This window comes from Macrobrachium rosenbergii, chromosome 47 (genome assembly GCF_040412425.1).
Source record: "Macrobrachium rosenbergii isolate ZJJX-2024 chromosome 47, ASM4041242v1, whole genome shotgun sequence".
NCBI classification, from domain to species: Eukaryota; Metazoa; Arthropoda; class Malacostraca; order Decapoda; family Palaemonidae; genus Macrobrachium; species Macrobrachium rosenbergii.
The window spans coordinates 41,558,588-41,580,052 of NC_089787.1; the positions used below are offsets into that span (position 1 = coordinate 41,558,588).

General features: G+C 37.6%; 2 protein-coding genes across 2 annotated transcripts in view; one reads left to right on the forward strand and one right to left on the reverse strand.

Moving 5' to 3' along the window:
- The window catches only part of LOC136830800 (phospholipid phosphatase 5-like), a 152,693-nt gene that overhangs the window by 71,198 nt on the left and 60,030 nt on the right, over positions 1-21,465 (reverse strand). The gene's annotated exons all lie outside the window — the stretch shown is intronic.
- On the forward strand, positions 498-2,521 carry LOC136830798 (dnaJ homolog subfamily B member 4-like). The gene has a single exon (XM_067090719.1). It carries the CDS (start codon positions 674-676, stop codon positions 1,736-1,738), a length of 1,065 nt encoding a protein of 354 aa, XP_066946820.1. The 5' UTR covers positions 498-673; the 3' UTR covers positions 1,739-2,521.

Genomic DNA, 21,465 nt, shown 5'->3' on the forward strand with positions numbered 1-21,465 from the left:
GAGGGGTTTCAATGCTAAATAAAAGGAGGCACTTGAAGATTGCCGCATGCTAAAATCTAATGCAGATTGCAGAAAAGCCTGGTTTTACGGTTAATATGATGAATTTTCCTAAAGGTTGCATGATGAGATCATTATGTTATCTGTAATCTATAAAAGGCTTACAGCTGACTTTACAGTAATCTACAAAAGGTTTACCACAGCTTTACCCATGGAAAAGATTCTGATAGGGAAGTGGCAACCGTTTTAAATGTCCCGCGGAAGATGCGTCATCTCCTATGAAAAACTTCCTCCATTCATTGCGTCGCAAAGTTAATTCTGCTAAAAGATATTTGCATGTAATATTCCTCTTATTACTTACCTAATAAAATAATAAGAGAGTTAATTCCGTATTTGTTAATATCTGTAAACTCATTAACTTTGCAAAGTTAGCGACTCATGAAAAAAATCGTCCCCAGCATTACTGGAATGCGAACGAACATTCTCGAAACTCCCAGACAGTTCGTTCAGCATTGAATAAAGTGTGTCAGGGGCCGACCAAGCTCAGTTGATCGCAAGACAGCAGACGAGACACATCGTGCCCGAGTTGATAAACACGATACTTTATCGTGGTATCTGTGATACTGCCAGTGGAACTTTTGTGTTGTGAATTGTACTTCAAATTTAAACAAGCATCATGGGCAAGGATTACTACAAGATTCTGGGCATCTCCAAAGGTGCCTCAGATGAGGATATTAAAAAGGCTTACAGAAAAATGGCCCTGAAATACCATCCGGACAAGAATAAGTCTGCAGATGCCGAAGAGAAGTTCAAAGCCGTCGCAGAGGCCTATGAAGTGTTGAGTGACAAGAAGAAGAGAGATATTTACGACCAATATGGTGAAGAAGGCTTGAAGGGTGGGGTGCCAGGCAGCGGAGGTGGTGACGGAACCCACTTCACGTACACCTTCTCTGGCGATCCCAGGGCCACTTTCCAACAGTTCTTCGGCACCAATGACCCATTTGCCCATTTTTTCAACATGGGTGTCGACGGCCACGGGCCACACGTGTTCGACGACATGGATGTCGACGATGACCCCTTCATCAGCATGATGGGAGGAGGCGTTGGTGGTCCTCGCATGGGGGGTACCCGCCGCGCTTTCAGTTTCAATCCCCACGATACCTCGAGACCCCACGGGGGCAAGGGACGCCACCAGGACCCCGCCATCACCAGGGACCTGTACGTGACCCTCGAAGAAGTGGCCAAGGGAGTGACCAGGAAGATGAAAATCACGCGAAACGTGTCCAGCAGCGACGGGAGGTCCACCAGGAGAGAGGAGAAGATTCTGACCATCGACATCAAGCCCGGGTGGAAGGAGGGCACCAAGATCACCTTCGAAAAGGAGGGCGACCAAGTGCCCGGCAAGATCCCAGCTGACATCATCTTCGTTATAAGGGACAAACCTCACCCGACGTTCAAGAGAGACGGTGCCAACTTGATCTACTCGGCCAAAATCCCCCTCAGGGACGCCCTGTGTGGTACCAGAGTGTCGGTCCCCACCTTGGAGGGCCAGAAGGTCACTCTCAACTTCAGCAGCGAGATCATCAAGCCCCAGACGACGAAGAGACTCCAAGGATACGGCCTGCCCTTCCCCAAGGATCCTACGAGAAAAGGTGATATCATCGTCCACTTTGATATTCAGTTCCCAAATACCCTGTCGGAAAGTGCCAAAGAAATCCTCTCCGAAGTATTGCCGTTTTAAGCGAATCAGGAAACCGTCCATGTACATTTAAATCCGCGCCCTTGACGCAGGAGAGCCCATCTCCGTGGGCGAGCCCTTGACACACGCCCATTCCGCGGGCGGAAGCCAAAGCACCGGTGTGGTGCAGCTGCTGTGAGGTGCAAGGCGTGGGCGTCGAAGTGATGATGACATCACTGGCACTACGTGCGGCCCTTCGACTGAATGTGTGTGTATGTGTGTCTGTCTGTGCGCGACTTAGAATCGGACGAATGTGGATATGTTGCCCAGAAAGCATTTTCTAAGTCACTGTATCATAAGGATTTGCTTCTGCTTTAAGTAACCCGCTACTTAGAAGTGTAGAGGAACTGTTTTTCCTTTTTTATATCTATATTAATCGCATCGAAGTCTGCATTTGAGTGGAGATTACTGACGGCTAAAAATAGAATGGAAGAATTTGGCAGCTTTTTTTTATGTTATGGAATGTAAGGTAGATCTGAATTGGAAAGAGAGTTTTTTTATAACGTGTATATAATTATATAGCGATGTAGAATATATAATTTTATTTATATTTGTTCGTTGTCATAACGTCAAGTCCTTGTATCAAGGGTCCATATTTTTGTAGTGATAATACATTATTCATCAAATTAAAACTTCCGTCTTCCATATTGTATGCAAAGTTTTTTTTTTTGTCTAATTTTAAGTTTCATCATAATATTGCACAAATATTCTGCGTGCAACTTTCATGACACCAAAGAATCTTATGTCATTTATGATGTAAGTTACAAATAAAGAATCTATTTTGTATTAGCATCTTTCAGTCTTCCATCAATATTTTACCAAAATGTATGCTGAATATTAGAAAAATCTGGCTTATTACTTCAAAAGTCAGAGGATAATGTAAAATCAAAGTCAATAAAAATTTACTGATAGTTGATTTTGAAAAAACAATCTGAAAATAAACCACAATACTGTTTATGTACATCTTGAAGTATAAGAAGATACGAACCTATCTTTACGAGTCTTACAAAAAACGTGACAATTATCATATGATTCTGAACGTGACTGCAATTAAGAGATATATATACAAGAATTCTAACAGTATGTTACCGATATTTTCATGTAATATAGAGAGATACACAAATAACTGTTGGGAAAAAGTGTGAATCTTACGATACACCAAATCTGAAATATACTTAACGGTGCCTTGATATACCTGATTGTAAGATAACAAAATATAAATGAGAATTGCAAGAAGACGTGCAATGAAGTTTCATTTAATAAATGAAAAGAAAAGGCTTGAAATCATGAACAGAAAGGTTCTTTTTCATTCATCACAATATCAACACGAGCAAGAGTAGCGAACAACTTCACAATAAGAGCGATCGCCGAAAATAGAGAGCGGACGGAATGCTCTAAATGGGGACGCGCAGACCTCATATAAAAATAAAAAATCTATTAAATGTGGCGAGATATTTTGGTAAGCATTTGGTGCTCTTTGAGACCCAGATTCCTCCTCCCCCTCCTCCTCCTCCTCAGCTGTGGCAAGGAGAACGTTGAGTGTGCGATGTGGCGAGTGTAGGTGTTGGTGGAGAGAGGAGGAGGAGGAAGAAGAGCTAGTGCCGAGAGAGAAATTGGATGGCACTGAGATTAATGCTCTCTCGTAAGTTGCCTCTGCCATTATCAAAAACGTAGGGAAATGTAAATTCGACTTGATATATCAGTGTGGAAAGACTGGCTGAATTTATGCGAATGGCGTCACAGCATCACTTGTCACTGACGTCGGAAAGATAGAACTTGATGAAGACGATTAATTAGGAAAGCTCGATATCATTTTCTCCTTTACATTATTAATCTACAGTAATTTGGTGCCTTGGTTGTGAATGAAAAACAGAATCGTTATAGGACTGCTAACGCCTTTAAATGGTTTCTCTTATAAAGAATCCAATTAGATAATATGACTCTTTACAAAAGGTAATCTTAATTCTATGACCTAAAAATTCTCAGTTCCTGAGGTTTGTTGTTGTGCATCCTTAGAGACCAACAGCGTACCTTGACGAGATCGCATTCCTGCCCCATTCCAGAAGGAATCGGAGTCTGAATTGTGCTTTGCCATCTTGCATGCCTAATCGTCAAATTCTGCACTAATCCTTCTTCCTGTAGATGTGGATGGGCACTTGTTGAGCCCATCCACACGAAAGGCGTCTGTTCTTAGCCTTTCAATCACTGCTCTTCGATTTTAATACGGCAGTGAGTGCCCTTATTGGTCTCAGTGTCAGGACTTTGACCCCCAGCTACACTGTCACGAAAGTACTCACACCTTTGCTAATTCTCAATCTTTCAAAAATTTTAAGATCACCGGAATGGATTCCATAAGGAAAGGTCTACTTTCCCATCTCTCTGGTATTTGGTCATTTTCTTCAGAGATTTTGTAGAATCTTATTCTTGCTCTTGAGATCTCTACGGCGTATGGCTCTATCAACCACCCCTTTTTCTTGTGGCTTTACTCTTTCATAATATACAGTAGCACTGAACCAACCTTAGGGTCACACTGCAATGTCCGTAAATTTCAAACTTCTGACGGATTTTCTGTAAATTACTTCTAACTTTTTCTTTGGCGTTTTCTGGGCTCTCATCTCTTACCTATTCTGTCCTCTTCATCTATGACCTCCATTTGAACTATTTTGCTTTTTATGTTTTTGTGGATTATTCATTACTCCACACTCGTCGAAACTACCTCAAGTAAAATACCCCCCATGGCAAGGCTTCTATCTACTGCTTGGTCTCCATTTCCATACATATATAGCAACAACTTTTGTCAATGCATCGTCTCTGTTGGTTAGTAAAGTCCTGAGGTATACACCAGGCCTCCTGTTGGAATAAGGTTGGCTTAATCTAAACCAACCAACTACGCTGTGAACTGGTAACTTCGTCTTGAAGAGATAAAATGACTCGTATTGTTTAAATGTAGCTACTTCTTGTTTACGTTCCTGTTTTGAAGTTCTAAGCGGGCCTTATTCATCCAAGTTTGAATAATTGCTCTCATATCTCTTGGGAACTTACTTTTATGTCCCTTACTTTAACAGGGCCGGGTAAAATGCAATTTGATTGCTCAAAGACCGCATCTTTACTTCTCATCCAGTTGGTCCTTCTCTCCCGCTACCCCTTATCTTTTAAAAACTTATCCTTTAAGTGGTTTCCTGACATGTCAGGTTACCACATCCCTTTCTCCCACTTTATCCTGTTTCCATCTGCCTTGGCTAAACATGGGCATGCTCTACCTGCCCCATCGATCTCTGCATTAAAAGAATGACAACAGAAGCTGGATGAATTCGGATGGATTTGCATCCTTTCAAATGACTTGCATTTTGGCCATGGTTTCTAGGCCGCTGCTGACCCTTGTGCAGCCCTCAAAACTCTCTCTCTCTCTCTCTCTCTCTCTCTCTCTCTCTCTCTCTCTCTCTCTCTCTCTCTCTCTCTCTCTCTCTCTCTATATATATATATATATATATATATATATATATATATATATATATATATATATATATATATATATATATATATATAAGTACACACACACACATATACCTACATACAGATACGTCTGCGTGTGTGTGTAGAAAGGCATTTGACTTTGACTTAACAGGCATATATTCGTACTTACTGGCGAATACATGATCACTGTATTTCATAATTTGCCGTCAAAATTCTAACAGTCGTCCTTTCCAGAAGCAATGAAAGATATGCCAGCTTGGTCTATCCTTTGTTCGGGACACAGAGAATATGGAGACAAAGAAACGGTTGCCAAAAATGAACCGGTTCAAAGCGAAAGTTTTACCAGCCACCACACAAGGCCTAAAAACGACCGCAGTTTTAAGCACAAACCTCTAAGCCTTCAGTCCTCCGTACAAACACGTACAGACACAAACTGCAGCTAGTAATGAGGAATCAATTGGAGAAGGGGGAGGGGGGGGGATGGATTCCAGACGACTGGCGAGACAGTCAGTATGTTAAAGTTGTCCTGTTATGGTAGTCCAAGGGAATTCCCAATGACATGCATGGGACGTAGTACTGTTCTGACGATCAAGTTTATTTATCTCTTTTCCCACAAGTAGAGCTGTGTGCAATACTAATTATAATAACCACCATCTACAATAATAATAATAATGGTGAAGAAATCTACAGTGGTGTAAATGTCGACATAATTATATTAGACATATATATACATATATATATATATATATATATATATATATATATATATATATATATATATATATATATATATATATATATATATATATATATATGAACGAGAGCTTTCGAGAACCTACTCGATTCTGCTTCTCAATCTGACTGAGAAGGAGAATCAAGCAAGTTCTCAAAAGCTCTCGTCATATATATATATATATATATATATATATATATATATATATATATATATATATATATATATATATATATATATATATATATATATATATATTTATAATATATTTTTACATTTACATCAATTTGGATTTCTTCACCATTCTAGTTACTTATGCTATATTAGATTTTTATGAATAATAATAATAATAATAATAATAATAATAATAATAATAATAATAATAATAATGGCAGAGCAAAGGAATCTTCGTGAGTCAGAGAATGAGGGAGATGCTGACTGCGAGTTCTCACGGCCACAGAGGAACAAAGGAAAGCGCTTGGTTCTCGGCTTACCACAAAATCTAGAGATCGGGTCGGGGAGGTGCAACTGAAGACAAGTAATCCTTTCATAAAACTGTTTCTCGTTGTTTCCACCACTGATGCACCTGATTCCTAACATCTCTCATATTTCATGAGGTGGGGCAATCCGTTGATCCTGACTTTTTTTTTTTCTCCTATGCCACTTCTAAGGGTCTGGGTAGATACGGGCAACTGGCTCTTCCTCACATAGGCTTTTGCATGTGAATATCAAATATGGCAAAGTAGGTCTTATCATCTAGGTACGAAAGTAGCTATTTACATGAAAGCTGAAATGAACAGGGAGAGAGTGATACATTATTTGGAAGACTGCGGTGGTAACAACAGAGTACGTTTAAAGCTCAGAATACAATCTCTTGGTTTATCTCTATTGAAAATAAGCTACTGAGTAAAGTAAGATTTTCTTAATTCAAACATAAATCACAACAAGCTAAGCAATCACAGGTTACGGAGCATAAATAACATCTAAGGTCTAGTAAGTCTTATGAGAGAGAGAGAGAGAGAGAGAGAGAGAGAGAGAGAGAGAGAGAGAGAGAGAGAGAGAGAGAGAGAGCTAGGACGTCAAGTCTTGAGCAAAACAAATCTTATGAAGACCTTAACATAGAATGGCCTCCAACTTCTCTTCAGAAAACCCTCTGACCCACATTGCCCAGCAGAGTTCGTGTCACCGAGTGAGAGGTTCTCTAGAATCTTGTCTTCGAGAACGAAAAGCATCTCGTAAACTTAGACAAAGCATACATCCACAAAGGATCTTACACATGTTCCTTCAGTGCTGTTAAAGGCAAGCATCAATAAACCAGTACATAAATAAAAGATGGTTGCCAAGCATTCGACAGCTGACGTAAAACGTCCCTTTTATAATGAAGGAACAATAAGCAATGACAGACGCAAAAGAACAGCGTCACGGTTTCCATAGCCAACGGATAACGTCACCTCTTGCTGAAGGAACAATAAACCAGGACATAAACAAAGGAAGGATGCAATGCGCTCAACACCCAACGATAAAAGATGAAAGGAACAAGACGGTCCTTTGATAATAAACAAGAATCGAGTCAATACCTGATACTCTTCTTCAAATGCAGGCCACGCACCATCGCAAGAATCTTTCCGACAAAAACAATAGGCATAGGGAATCCTGAATACTGGACAATGCCAGTGAAAGGCACGTCCATAAAATGATGAGGCATCTGCACGTCTTAAATGAGAAATGGTGTCAAAATGAAAGAAAACATTTAATTAAGAATTAAAGAAACATACTGCGCAGAAGAAAAGAAGCGAAAATCACAAAGATGCAATAATGAGACTCGTAGAAAGAGAAATACCCCGACAGCAGCTGTGCCCCTCTCATAAAACGAGATCATAACTTTCTCATTTTTCGATTTTGGCGTGCAGTTAAATATAATTATACACATCAATTGGAAGTCTTAGTCATGATGACAAATTGAATCTAACATATCGGGAAGAAGTTTCCTTATTTAACGAACAGAAATAAATTGATCAGAGTAGGATTTTTTTTTTTTTTTTGGTAAGAATAACATCTATCATAAAGATGGGAAAAGTTATGATGACGAGAGAGGGGGGAGAGAGAGGAGAGCATTATTTACACAAAAAGCAACATTTATGTTGGATGTTGTGAGTATTCACAATATTTTCAGCTAATAATCAAACACACACATGTTCACGTACATTTACAAGGTATATTGCGTTCCAAAGAGATAGAGCCCGCTGTCATCTTTGTCAAGATGATCATTAAACGAAGTGAAGGACATCATTCATGAATGTAATACTTTCGAGCATGTGCACACATAAAGATAAAAGGCGCATGCACAAAGACATACACATATATTATATATATATATATATATATATATATATATATATATATATATATATATATATATGCTTCCAACTGAGTCATCCATTTAACAGTGTGTGTGAGCCAGATAAATAAAAACATAACAGTCTACCACAATCATACTTCATCTCCCGAAGCTTGGATGAAACCTTTGTGCAGTAAAACTTCGACAACATTAGCTTCTTTACATACCGACACAGAAGTGCATGGAGGCACCCTACACACTCGCGCTTTCTGGACATAAGTCTCTTTCTTTTCAAATATCCTTTCAAGCTACCAATCTGCCCTTTTATAAGGCCTTCCTATCATTTCTCATGACACCTTGAAATACAAAAATTTCTCGCCAGCCTGTCGTCGTTCATTCTTCCACAGGAATAAACCATCTCCAAATACTCTATGTTCTTTCAATACGCTGATATGTTTCTGTTTACCACTTCTATGTATCTCTTAATTTCTCATCCTGTCATTTCTTACACTAAGTCATAATACATCTCAATACCCTCAACCTTTATCTGAATTCACCATCCACACTTCACTTCTTCCATAAAGGGGATTTGGCTCAACAATCCCTTCATACATTCCCAGCTTAGCATCCGTAGGCAATTCAAGTCTCCTCGCAACCATTTCCACACCCTGAAACCTGATTTGCTTCACCTAATTTTGTGAGTCACTTCTAGTCTCATCTTATTATCATTAATTATATTTACTCGCAAATACTCATACCAGCCAACCACTTCCATTCTTCCACCATCCGTAGTAACATTCACGGCTACACTCTTGGTCACATTTTCTCTCAATTCCCTCTTGCAAACACTTTCGCGCTTTTATTAGATACTACAGTTTTTCTTCATTGTTCCTAATCAGTCCCGTATCATATGCAAACATTAACAATCCCACACTGTGTTCACTACTCACTTTCCTTCCTCACAATTTTGCAACTACATCTTAAGTGTTAAGTGCTATCTTTGACCTCGCACATCACGCCGCCAATAAAGATATTGAACAGCCTCGGAGACGTGACACGCCCTTGACTCATATTCACTTTAACGCCAAACACTTCATTCCCATCGTAAAATTTTAATCGCTCTCACCAGCTTATCTCCCACACCACACGTCCTTAACACCCTAAGCGCTGCTTCTCCATCAGTTCTAACATAACCTTTTTTTTTTTTTAGGTCCATGAATGCCACATACAGCTTTCTCCTTTTACTTTCAAAATTTTCAGTTGATTGTTTCATAATTGACACTTTCCTCATCAAAATCCGTCCGTACATCTTCCCCGGTGTACTCTCTCTCTCTCTCTCTCTCTCTCTCTCTCTCTCTCTCTCTCTCTCTCTCTCAAATATACATACACACACATATATACACACACACACACACACACACACACACACACACACACACACACACATATATATATATATATATATATATATATATATATATATATATATACACAGGGTGAACCAAAAGTAGGTGGACAGTAGGTGGAATAGGGTTTGTGCTAGGTTTATACTATAACGATGGTGTTTATTATAACTCTGGCGTTTGTGTTATATTATACGATAAAACTTAATTGTAAATGTAATAACTGTTTATAAAAAATTTGACTGTATTAGTTATTATAGCTGTATATGTAATCTCAAAATAAATGTGTTCATCTACTGTCCACCTACTTTTGGTTTCTGTATATATATATATATATATATATATATATATATATATATATATATATATATATATATATATATATATATATATATATATATATAGGTATTTTATTTATATTACCAACACTTTTCACCTTAGAGAGGGTGGTTCCACACGTGTTCTTACCATTCTCAGATCGTCTTATGGGATGAGGCTGTAAGCCCCTACCTTTCTCAGTTCTAGCTGCAGCGCACCTCAGTCGACTGCTCAGTTCAACAGAAGCACAATAGATTTCTCAGAAAAAGAAAACGTTTCCACAGTCTGGGATCCCACTTAGGCTTCCGCTAGTGAAGCAACTCGTAACTACGTAACTACTTGATCATAGGGACTCTCTCTCTCTCTCTCTCTCTCTCACACACACAAACATATACATATACATATATAGTCTATATATACAATGTATATAGTATACACAACTCAGACATACACACACACACGTATATATATGTATATATATAAATATATATATAATATATATATATATATATATATATATATATATATATATATATATATATATGTAAATACACTTTACTATACAAAACCCTTTAAAAACGGTAACTCTGCTCATCCAAAACAAAACACGCGCAAGTCATACAGTAATCAGATATGAAAACAAGAGACACCCTGTTAAACAGCCGATGGAATTCAGTGAGGCGATAAATGACCCACGTCATCTTGCAAAACTTTTTTGACTTCGCAGGCTGACCAAATATGGCCGGCTAAGGATTTACAAGAAAGGCCATCTTTTCGGCATCCTTCTATCTCTAAATGAGACCGGTAATCAGAGGGCCGTTGTAAAGGCTGTTGTTCCTTTCGCTCCTAAAATAAATAATCATCAGCCAGCTCGTTGCCAGCGATACGATAATGGCTTTTTTCTTCTTCTTCTTTTGCAAAAATTAGATTTGCCTTTCAAAATAGATCATGGTTATGTGTCGTACGGATTTTTAACAGCATGTATTGAATGCAATCGGGGTTTGAACATTATTTTAAGCAATGATTAAAAAAAAAGTCAGGCAAACTTAATGGGTAATTAAAGATTTGGTCTCTTGACTTTAAACCAGCAAAGATCTAAAAGTCATCATACATTAGCACGAGGTAAGTGCACACCAGTTTCAAATAATCTCAAATTTGACATGAAAAAAAACTGCAGAAATTGTGCAGTAATAACCACAAAAAAATATGAATATGAAATAACACGACTGTAAAAGATTCTTTTTCTTTCTGAAATTAAGGTTCCGTGTGGAATCAGATATTAAAGATCAATATTACCATAAAACAGGTATCTGAACATTAAATATATATACTTTCCGTAACCACTGTATCCTAACATACTACAGTAGATTCATAATCACACACGCACACACATAAATACTGTATACACACACACACACACACACACACACACACACATATATATATATATATATATATATATATATATATATATATATATATATATATATATATATATATATATATATATATCAATTCACGTGAATATATTGCGTACAACAGCATAATATACAGAAAACAATAACCAACTGAAGGCCATAAAGGAAATATGAAGTTTTGACCATCTGAGGCATTTCAAAAAATTGAAATGTAAATAGACGAGGAAGAATGGCATTCTCATATTCAACAGCAATCTCAAATCGTGCAAAACTAGAAATACAACGCACGAAGCCTCTAAGCCTCTCTCTCTCTCTCTCTCTCTCTCTCTCTCTGTGTGGATATTGAAGATTCTAAGGCCCCTCTCTCTCTCTCTCTCTCTCTCTCTCTCTCTCTCTCTCTCTCTGCGGAAATATCCAGTTCTACAATTTCATCTCCTCTGGGAGTTAAAATTTCAATGAGGATTCGTGTTAAATTATTTGGCTGATTAATCGCTTAAACAGCTATGTCGACTGACATACATCTTTGTCTCACATATGTAAATATAAATACAAACGTGCATCCACAGCTCTTTGTTTAAGTTTTACATAATTATTTTAATCACTTTACAAGATTATTTCTTTTTACTATCGATGTCCTTTCCCTTTTGTCTTTTTTGAAAGCAGATGTTTCAAGGCATCTTTGAAAACAAGGTCCTTATCAAGGTCCGTATACCTTGTTTGCAAACATATCAGTATCACTCAAAAGAAAGCTTGTACTGTTTCTGTATAACTTTGACGTCCTATCGTAAATAGATTAAAGTTTGCTTAAATGATAGCCTATGCTTTGCTTTTTCTCTCTCCCTCTCTACATCAACTCATACACACAACACACACACAAGTTTGCATCTAAAAGAACTGTGTGGTCTCCTACTATAAACAAAGAACCAAGTGCTAAAACGTCGTTCGATATTCAAAACACCTAACCTTGAAAATGACCCATGTTTATCCGCCACTTTCTCCGTTCGGTAGACGCCCTTGCCATATTCGTCTCGATTTGTGCTGCTCTTTTCTTCCGTCAAAAGTTCGCAATCTCTCGGTAATTTGCTTCATTCCGGTGATCCTAGTACTCGAACGACCCCACCTTATCCTGACAAATTATTCTAAGCTTTTGAAATTCCGAACCGACGAGAGAGAGAGAGAGAGAGAGAGAGAGAGAGAGAGAGAGAGAGAGAGAGAGAGAGAGTGTTGCTCATTATGGTGGCTCGGAGGGGTTGTCTCCCACCCACCCCTTCATCCGAGCCATATATGGCAACACCACACTCGTGGCATTGCCAACTCATGATTACCGGTTTATCTCACTTCAGCTCTGGCTAGTTTATCATTTCAAGTTTGTCAAAGCTTTGTTTTCCGATTCGCAACCCTTTCTAGACCTTTTCGCATTTTTTTCTAGTCCATCCTTGTTGCCCCAGGGATTCATATATCAAACAATATAACGTTGATGCAACTGATGACGTGAAACACATGTTGTTGAGTACATCTGACTTACTATCCAAGTAGAAGCAGTAATGAACGAAATCATCTGAGTAACTCTACAGTTATATAATAGTAGCATCTCTCTCTCTCTCTCTCTCTCTCTCTCTCTCTCTCTCTCTCTCTCTCTCTCTCTCTCTCTCTCTCGTATTCATAGCGATCTGCAGGGAAGTACGCATAATTTATCAAAATTTTAGATTATATTACATGAAGCAAACTAAATGTGTTCATTGAGAAAATACCCTTACAATTAAATATTTTTTTCAGCAATAAATTGCATTTCACTGACAACAATAAATTTAGAAATATTGAGAGGTTAGTAACATAAGACATACGTGATGCGCGCTTTGGGTTTCATCAGAAGAGAACCAACCCAGTCCATCCGAACATAAGCATAAAGACATGAAGCCCGTTTATGTTTATAAACAGTTAACACATGCACGAGTATGTGAGTGTCTGCTAAAGCATTTCAAGTATTCCTAACCGTCAAACTATCACGGGGAGAAGAGAAGAGGGTCGGGATAAACATCGCAATCAAGTGTCGCCTTGATCATTGCTCTTTCGCCTTCATTTCTTCATTTTTGTTGCTCAGTCCGAAGGACTGATTTATTGACTGATTAAATATAAAATCAATAATTCCAATATGAAATTTTTTGGTGTCACAACAACAAAGGTCATCGACACCGAAAAATATGTTGGTAAACGATTTTGTTAGTAATAGTTATACAACGGTAACAAAACGAAATTCATAGGTGATTAGAATCATAACAGCGTAAAATCTTAAGCGCTCTTCAGACAGTATACTGGTACTCAAGTCTGACGCAAAAGAAAAACCTATATTTAGTCCAGCTCCTCCCGTAACCTTAAAAATACCCGTTTGGTTGCAATTTACTTCCTTTCCGGATCTAAAACGATCTAGACCCATAAATATCATTCCGGCGTTTGTCCGGGATATATCTCTTTTTATATATGTGAGAGTTTTTTTTTTAGATAATTCTGTAACTATGAGAAAAATTAACATTCTGCTACTTTGGAGATTAATGACATTGACCTACAGTAATGCAATATATAAAATACCCCAGGGGTATTTTATGTATTGCAGTTGGTTAAATTTCTGAACAATAAATTGTGATGCCAAAATGAAAACTAACGAGATACAAACAACTAGTAAAATACTTTCATCGCGATGAATTTGATAAGAAAACCAAATAATCTTGTCAGGTGAGATGAGAGAACAGTTCTCAATAAAATGAAACAATTTCAAGGTGCTTCATAATTCTAATGAAATGACGTGAGGGCAATTCCATTGTAAGTGAACACTGCGTAATTACTTCTGTGAAGGAATTCAATTTTAGGATCTGTCTTGGATTTGCTCGATATTATAGACTGATTTCTCACAACCAAAAATTTTAGCAATATTGTCGAAGGCACAAAACAGGGCTTGTCGGTCTAAGGAAATGTTTATAATTGTTAATGACATGAATATTCTGTTTATCTTATTAATTTTGCTCTATGCCAAGAAGAAACTACAGGTACTCAAACATTTGACACACACACACTTCTTCGTTTTAAAGTGCTTTTTCCCATTTTTATATGGGGTAAGCACGGTGCCTTCTTTTGAAGGACTTTGATTTGGCGTTGGGGTAGGCTGCCCTGCCTGACATCGCTTAGACCCCGGTAGCGAATGTGTACATGTATCGTACCAAATCCCCAGCTCCCTTTCTCCCAGCAGCGAGGAGAACTGAGCGGTTAGGTCGACAGTTCGAGACGACACACACACACACACACATATATATATATATATATATATATATATATATATATATATATATATATATATATATATATATATATATACTGTGTAATTCACTAGCCCACGTGATGATAAACATCTATTACATAACATGGCGTGTTGTAAGAGAAAGCAGACAGAAAGGAGGGCGACAATGGAATCGCAGAAAGACAAAATGATAAAAATAATTATATCCCACGGTGGATATGACAGACGTCCGCTATATTTGCTTTGGACCGGAAAACAATACAGATAATGTTCTGTAAAACATGTTGCGTTTGGTAGATTCCCAAGACGATGGAGTTGCTTTGCTATATCATCTCAGGAAATGAGCAATTTAAGAATAAATGACACACATTTCTCCTACGGATTTGCGTGGAGGCCGTCCGAATCTAAACTTTTGTCTTGCTGAAGAAAGGCAACTGAGTAAAACTGTAAAAAACATGTCATAACACAGATAAACTAATTAAAAATACATTACATGATTATATATATGTGTGTGTGTGTGTGTGTGTGTGTGTGTGTGAAAAAGCTAATACTGAGAGCAAACTCCACAAACCAGCAACAACTTATTTATCGAAGAAATGACAGTGGAAAAAATATATGCAACGAAAAAGGAAGATAATTTTGTTGGACCTAACGAGGTCAAAATTTCAGGGTACACTAAAATAAGGAAACAGATAGCTAGGGGCTTACGGACTGCTTGTGTGAGCAAGAGCCTTCACTGGCATAAGGCCACTCAATATAATACCAACAATAGCTAGAGCTGCATGTCGCCATATAAACGGAAGAAGAGCTAGTTGCGCATTTAGCCTCCCAGGAAACCAGTGACGTACTTAAGATTGCGTAATGCTACAGATGTCAAAGTTTCGAAATGCTGACGATAAGAATCTCTGTGATAACTTACAGGCAGGATTTTTCTTTGCAGCATTACTGATTCGCCGTCTGTCAGACTTGGGGTTCTCGTTAGAAAATATTCTGGCATTGTGCAGTAGTTATTTGTGTTGTCTTTCTTCCCGAACCGATTGCCAATTAATTTTAGGAAAATTTTAGGAAAGGCAAAATTGGATTTTTTTTATCATCTGATACCCAAAGTTGTTAGCTCATCTTCAGGGCATTGATACTGCATCTTCCAAATTATGAAAGGTTACCCTGTAGAGAATCTAGCAAATAAAGTTTATTGTTGAAGCCTTGGCACTGTGGCATACAAATGCTCGGTGCCCATAAAGAAAACATACATACATACATACATACATACATACATACATATCTGGATTCTCTACTGTTGCTAGGTTTGAAACACAAATGAAGTTCAGCCGAACCTCGCAAAGATGGTTGCGCACCACTGGATAAAATAGACATTCTCGGGCAATGGACTAGATTCTAGAAAGTGTCCAAGTGAAAGGCAGGAGAAAAAAAAAGGGCGAGTACAGAGATGCCAGCGAAAGACATTGTTCTTAGGCCATGGAAGAAACGAAACAAAACTATTACTGTAATGTGCAAAAACAGTCTCCCCCACCTTTCCCTTTAGTTTTATTTTTCTCGTTTCCTTTGGATCTACTACTAGTTTCATGTGGCCTCTGTATTAAATAACGTCTGGCACTGAAGCTTGGTGGTGTATTTTCTGTTTCACCCATGAACGTTCTGGAAAAACAGAGGGGGTTTGACCAAGAAACCTCAGGTATATAAGACGACACTCACAACGTGAACAGTCGCATGGACAATACAAATATAAAAGAATGGTTAAACAAACTATTGCAACGTGTGAACAAACATTGTATTCGTCCTTCTTAAAGGATGAACATTCTTCCTACAGAAAGGGGTTTCAACTTCTATCACAGACTACAGAAATAGCGTGACACAAACAGGTATATTTGAATCTGTACATTCTGTACGACAGTATGTGCATGTGTATGGCACAGACATTGTGTATGTCTGTACGTATATGGGTGATAGCGTGTGTAACGGACAACAGATCGCCTCGTGATATTTACAACATCGAGCAAAAACTGTAAAAGGAAAAAGGAGTCAAAAGAAAGATGCCTGTCTTTGTCTCACTCAAATTAACAGAAAGAAGCAACACAAACATACAGCAAAGAAAGGTTCTTGAAATAGGACGCGAAATACGACGCAAAATCCGCATCCTATAAAATGAGATGTCGTCAACACAAGGAACCAGAACAAAGCCCTGTTACGTCACGCCTTTCTCGTCTCCATGGGTATCGTACAACAAATGCCCCGATAAGGGATGGGAATTGTGCGTCCCTGTACACCCAGACAAAACTAACCCTGACCCTGAGCCCTGCGACAGGAACAAAAGACACGCTTCCTCGTTTTATACGCCTTTCGGGTTGGTCGGAAAGCAACATCCTGTGCTGACATAAGGCCAACTTTATTTGACCAAGAGCAACATTATGTGCTGACATAAGGCCAACTGAATTGAACAACAACAGCATGCACACAATTAAGCTCTATTGTGCTTGGAAGTCCGGGCATTAAAAAATAACTGGAATCATAGACATCAAGGACAACTATAAAATTCAATTAAATTTTTATATTGAAACTCCCGGTTAAAATATTGGAGCATGTATTCTTTGTAACTATGTAATTTAATTAATTATACAAAATGATCATAGATTTAAGAAATGTTTATATGTATGTATATATATATATATATATATATATATATATATATATATATATATATATATATATATATATATATATATATATATATATATGTATGTATATATACTATTTCCTATTTAAGTGTGAACTCTTAAATTCCTTCTCCGACATTTACAGGTACACTTACTGTGATTAAGTTTAATTTAAGAGTGACACACAGTGCACAACTGACAAAAGGAATATTGTGTTACTTTACTTAAAAGCACAAATGAACTTAAAGAAAAACAGTGAAAAACTTGAACATCAAAATCTGAAAATAAAACAGCTCAAACAACTTTATTATTTATTGAGAATTTGTGCTGCACTTCCTCTTCTCTATGAGATGATATGACGCAGATGAAAATGTACCTGAATAGTCCTCGCTTATATAATTCTTAAACAGATAATGTGGGGATAATACTTAGCTGCCATTTGCAGTAATGTTTCTGATAAGCAACATTTCTACATTATTCACTTTTAAATAAAACTTTAGAAAGCTGTGCTACTACCAGCGGTTACTAGGCTAAATTTGGCATGAATTAAAGTGCCCATGAGAATGATCGTAATTGATAATATTCTTTTTCCTTATCGGCAACCTTCGGTTCAATTTTTAAACAATAATCCTTAAAATTCTCGAATCACAAGGGCTTGTGATAACACACCTCAACAGAAGTAATCAACAGAGAGAGAGAGAGAGAGAGAGAGAGGAGGAGGGAGAGAGAGAGGTTTACCTATAAAATTAGACGCAGTTTGATCAAAGCTGACTGTACTTTTACCTATTTTGGTAATCAAGAGAGAGAGAGAGAGAGAGAGAGAGAGAGAGAGAGAGAGAAGTATAAAATAGGTAAAAGTACAGTATGCTTTGATCAAACTGCGTCTAATTTTATGTAAACCCTTCTGCTGAGGTGTGTTATCACACGTATATTTCCTATAAAGCTGAGCCTATTTAATGGTAAATCAGGAAGTCAGTATTCATATATTCCTTCATATATAATATGCAAGACGACAAACCTTGAATCTTTTTTGCCTGTTATCAACTCATTTTGATAAGGCCTTATACTGCGTAAATTACGTATATCGTTTATACTTTGATAAGTTGATAATGATGAATTTTCGTGGACAGTAACAACAACGAAAATGAATAAAAATTAACGTAGCCTCATTAACTGTTATTAATTCTCCGTACTGAATCGTCGTGAGATCAAGTTGGCCTTACGCATGCGCAGGATCTGGCTCTTCAGAGTAGTGACTTTGTAACATATTTCGAAATATAGAGATCTCATATTATTCTAATTATCAAACCAAAATAGAAAATTAATACCAGGACCGAAGAAATATATCTGTTCATCTTTCTACAAAACGGAGCTAAGTTTCCTTGAGAGAGAGAGAGAGAGAGAGAGAGAGAGAGAGAGAGAGAGAGAGAGAGAGAGAGAGAGAGTTTAATTAAAAACTACCGAACTAAAAACTGAACTCACTGCGGCTTGTTCAAGATTTTGTTTTGAAAAATAAAATTTATAATTATATAATGCCTTACAGTTCCTGAAAAATTCGTTAAGTGAAAAAACTGAAAAAATTAAGGTTTCTGGCATTTATCCAGTTGAACTATTTCCAAAAACTCGGGCAACGACAAGAACAAGCAACGTCATGAAAATAAGAAAGCGCAACAAAACGCAAAGAACAAAAACACGAAACCCCTACATGAGTAACAATCAATGTCATATTACTCCTGAGGGCGACGCCCTTACAAAACTGCTTCCAAGAAGAAAAACATCATCAAAGATTATCATCAATTGCCATCAGACTTTTGGAAGTCTGGTATTAGAGGTCCTCAAAGCGGCAACATGATTACAAAGCAAATCAAGAGAACTTATGTCAACCATTTATTAAATAGGAAAAAAAGGCCGTAAGAACTGGAGCAAAGTTGTATTATATTTTCATGAGCTTCGACAAAGTAAACGAATGGGAATGTTTTTGTCAAAAACGAAGGGGGTTGAAAGTTGGGGTCAACATCCCAGAATTGTACAGAAAAAAAGAAAAGGAAAAACCAGACCTACAGTCAAATACTATTTGTGCGAAAATGGGCTCCGCGACAGAGTTTATAATAAATTGCGGTGAAGAGTTTTCAGGAAGAATAAACGGAGTAATAAATTCTTAAAAACAACCATGCACAAATAAAAGGACGCCACGCTACTTCCTCGTATGATGAGAGAATAACCGTGGTCAAGGTATTTCCTCATGCATTTGTCCTCTTAAGTTTTTATTATATTTTATTTTTTGCTTCCCATATTTTAGTCTCAAGACCAACTATTTCTGGCTGAATATGGGAGCGACGTCGGCCCTCAAAGCTCCAAGCTTATCTTTTTTATTCTGACGTCTTCCTCAGTAATATTTTCACAGCTGTTAACAGCAATTATCTGTTCACTGATATATCGGCAAACGACTTCCGCAGTCATTTTAACTCATTAAGTCTGGATAAATATTTTACATTCGTATATATTATACTAAGGCTGGCCTCTGTTCTCTCACACACTTCAACAGTGGCATCCTAGTGGACTGAAAAATGTTTCTCTGTTTTCATATTTTAGTTATACACAATTTATTTACCGTTACAATGTTTTTGCTTTTCTTCAACAAGCGCAATTACAATTTTTGCTTCTCCTGTTTCTCGAACATAAACCACTTTTTTGTATTAAATAAAAAGTGTTGGGAAATAAAACCGAACTTCTTGGTACTTGCTTATATTTCGTTATATCATATTCAATTCCGTTCTTACATTAGACTTCCACTTTATGGGGCTAAGCGTGAATGAGCTCATTTCTTATGAGACTTCTTTTAAACTTATTTAGTTATCTTTATAATTTCCTATTTAATTTTATGCGGCGTCAATAACCTAGATGTTGTGAAGCAATTTTAATCGTCACAAATCAATCAATCAATCTCTCCATTCTTTCTGTCTTTGGGATTTCTACCCAAATTCCCATTTTGCCCTTTTGCAAGAGTTTTCTGGAACTCCTTAATATAAAAAATAAGAAATTTAATAGCGATAAAATTGTACTCTAAAGTATACAGTTTTAATGCAGTTCTGAAGTCACAACAAGAGATTATTTTCACAAATCAGTCGATAGAAGCCAAATGAAAGAAGAATTCACAAGGGAAAGAAAACAAAAGTATCACCCGGATACTTGGCTGCTAATCAGAAAATCAGTGATGCATATTGCATTAATGAACCACCAAGTGACACAAGACACTGCATTACCATAACCGCAACATCTTAACCCAAACGGTATACCGAAACATGAGCGCTCCCTCGTCAGCTATACAACCATTGCTAGTAATGATTCCTCTATTAGTCAGCAGGAACTTGACACAGGGAAGAAGATGTGACAAAAGACACGTTGGACGTCAATTTACACCCAGAGATCGCATTGGGTTTGGTCATTGCAGTGGTTGATAGTCTGACAACCAATGACGAACGGTGCTGTTGGTACGGTACGGTACACAAGTTCCTGTGATCATTACAGACAGAGCAGTGAAGGTCACAATTAGGCTCGAAAGACCAAGGCTATATATTGTATAATACATGAAGAAACTGACGAAAGTACGGAATTCGCATCGCGGATCACGTGACTGTTCGATCGTCCCATCTGTGCGCGCGTCGACATTCGCCATACTCCAAAACACTGGCAGAGCGCTCGCGTTAAACGCCAGATCATGATGACATCAAAGAGCTTAACAAGCAGGTGTTTAAACAGGTGTCCGCACACTCGTGACGCTGTTTATGAGCATTCGTAACTTTTCCTACGTGATTTCTTGAAGCACCAACAGCTTTGCTTTCAAACACTCAGGAGGAAATTGGTAGGAAACACATCTAAAGGAATAGCAAAGATAAACATGACAAGAATAAAAAAGGAGAGAGAGAGAGAGAGGGATCAACGGAAGGTAGCCACGACTTATCAGAGTGCGGCATCTCATATCCTCTGCACAAAGGATGCATTTTCTTGTTGATAGCTTTTATAATGGATTATTTGCACTAGTACATCAGAAACCTTGTCTAATTTTATGGTTTCACATAGAGAAC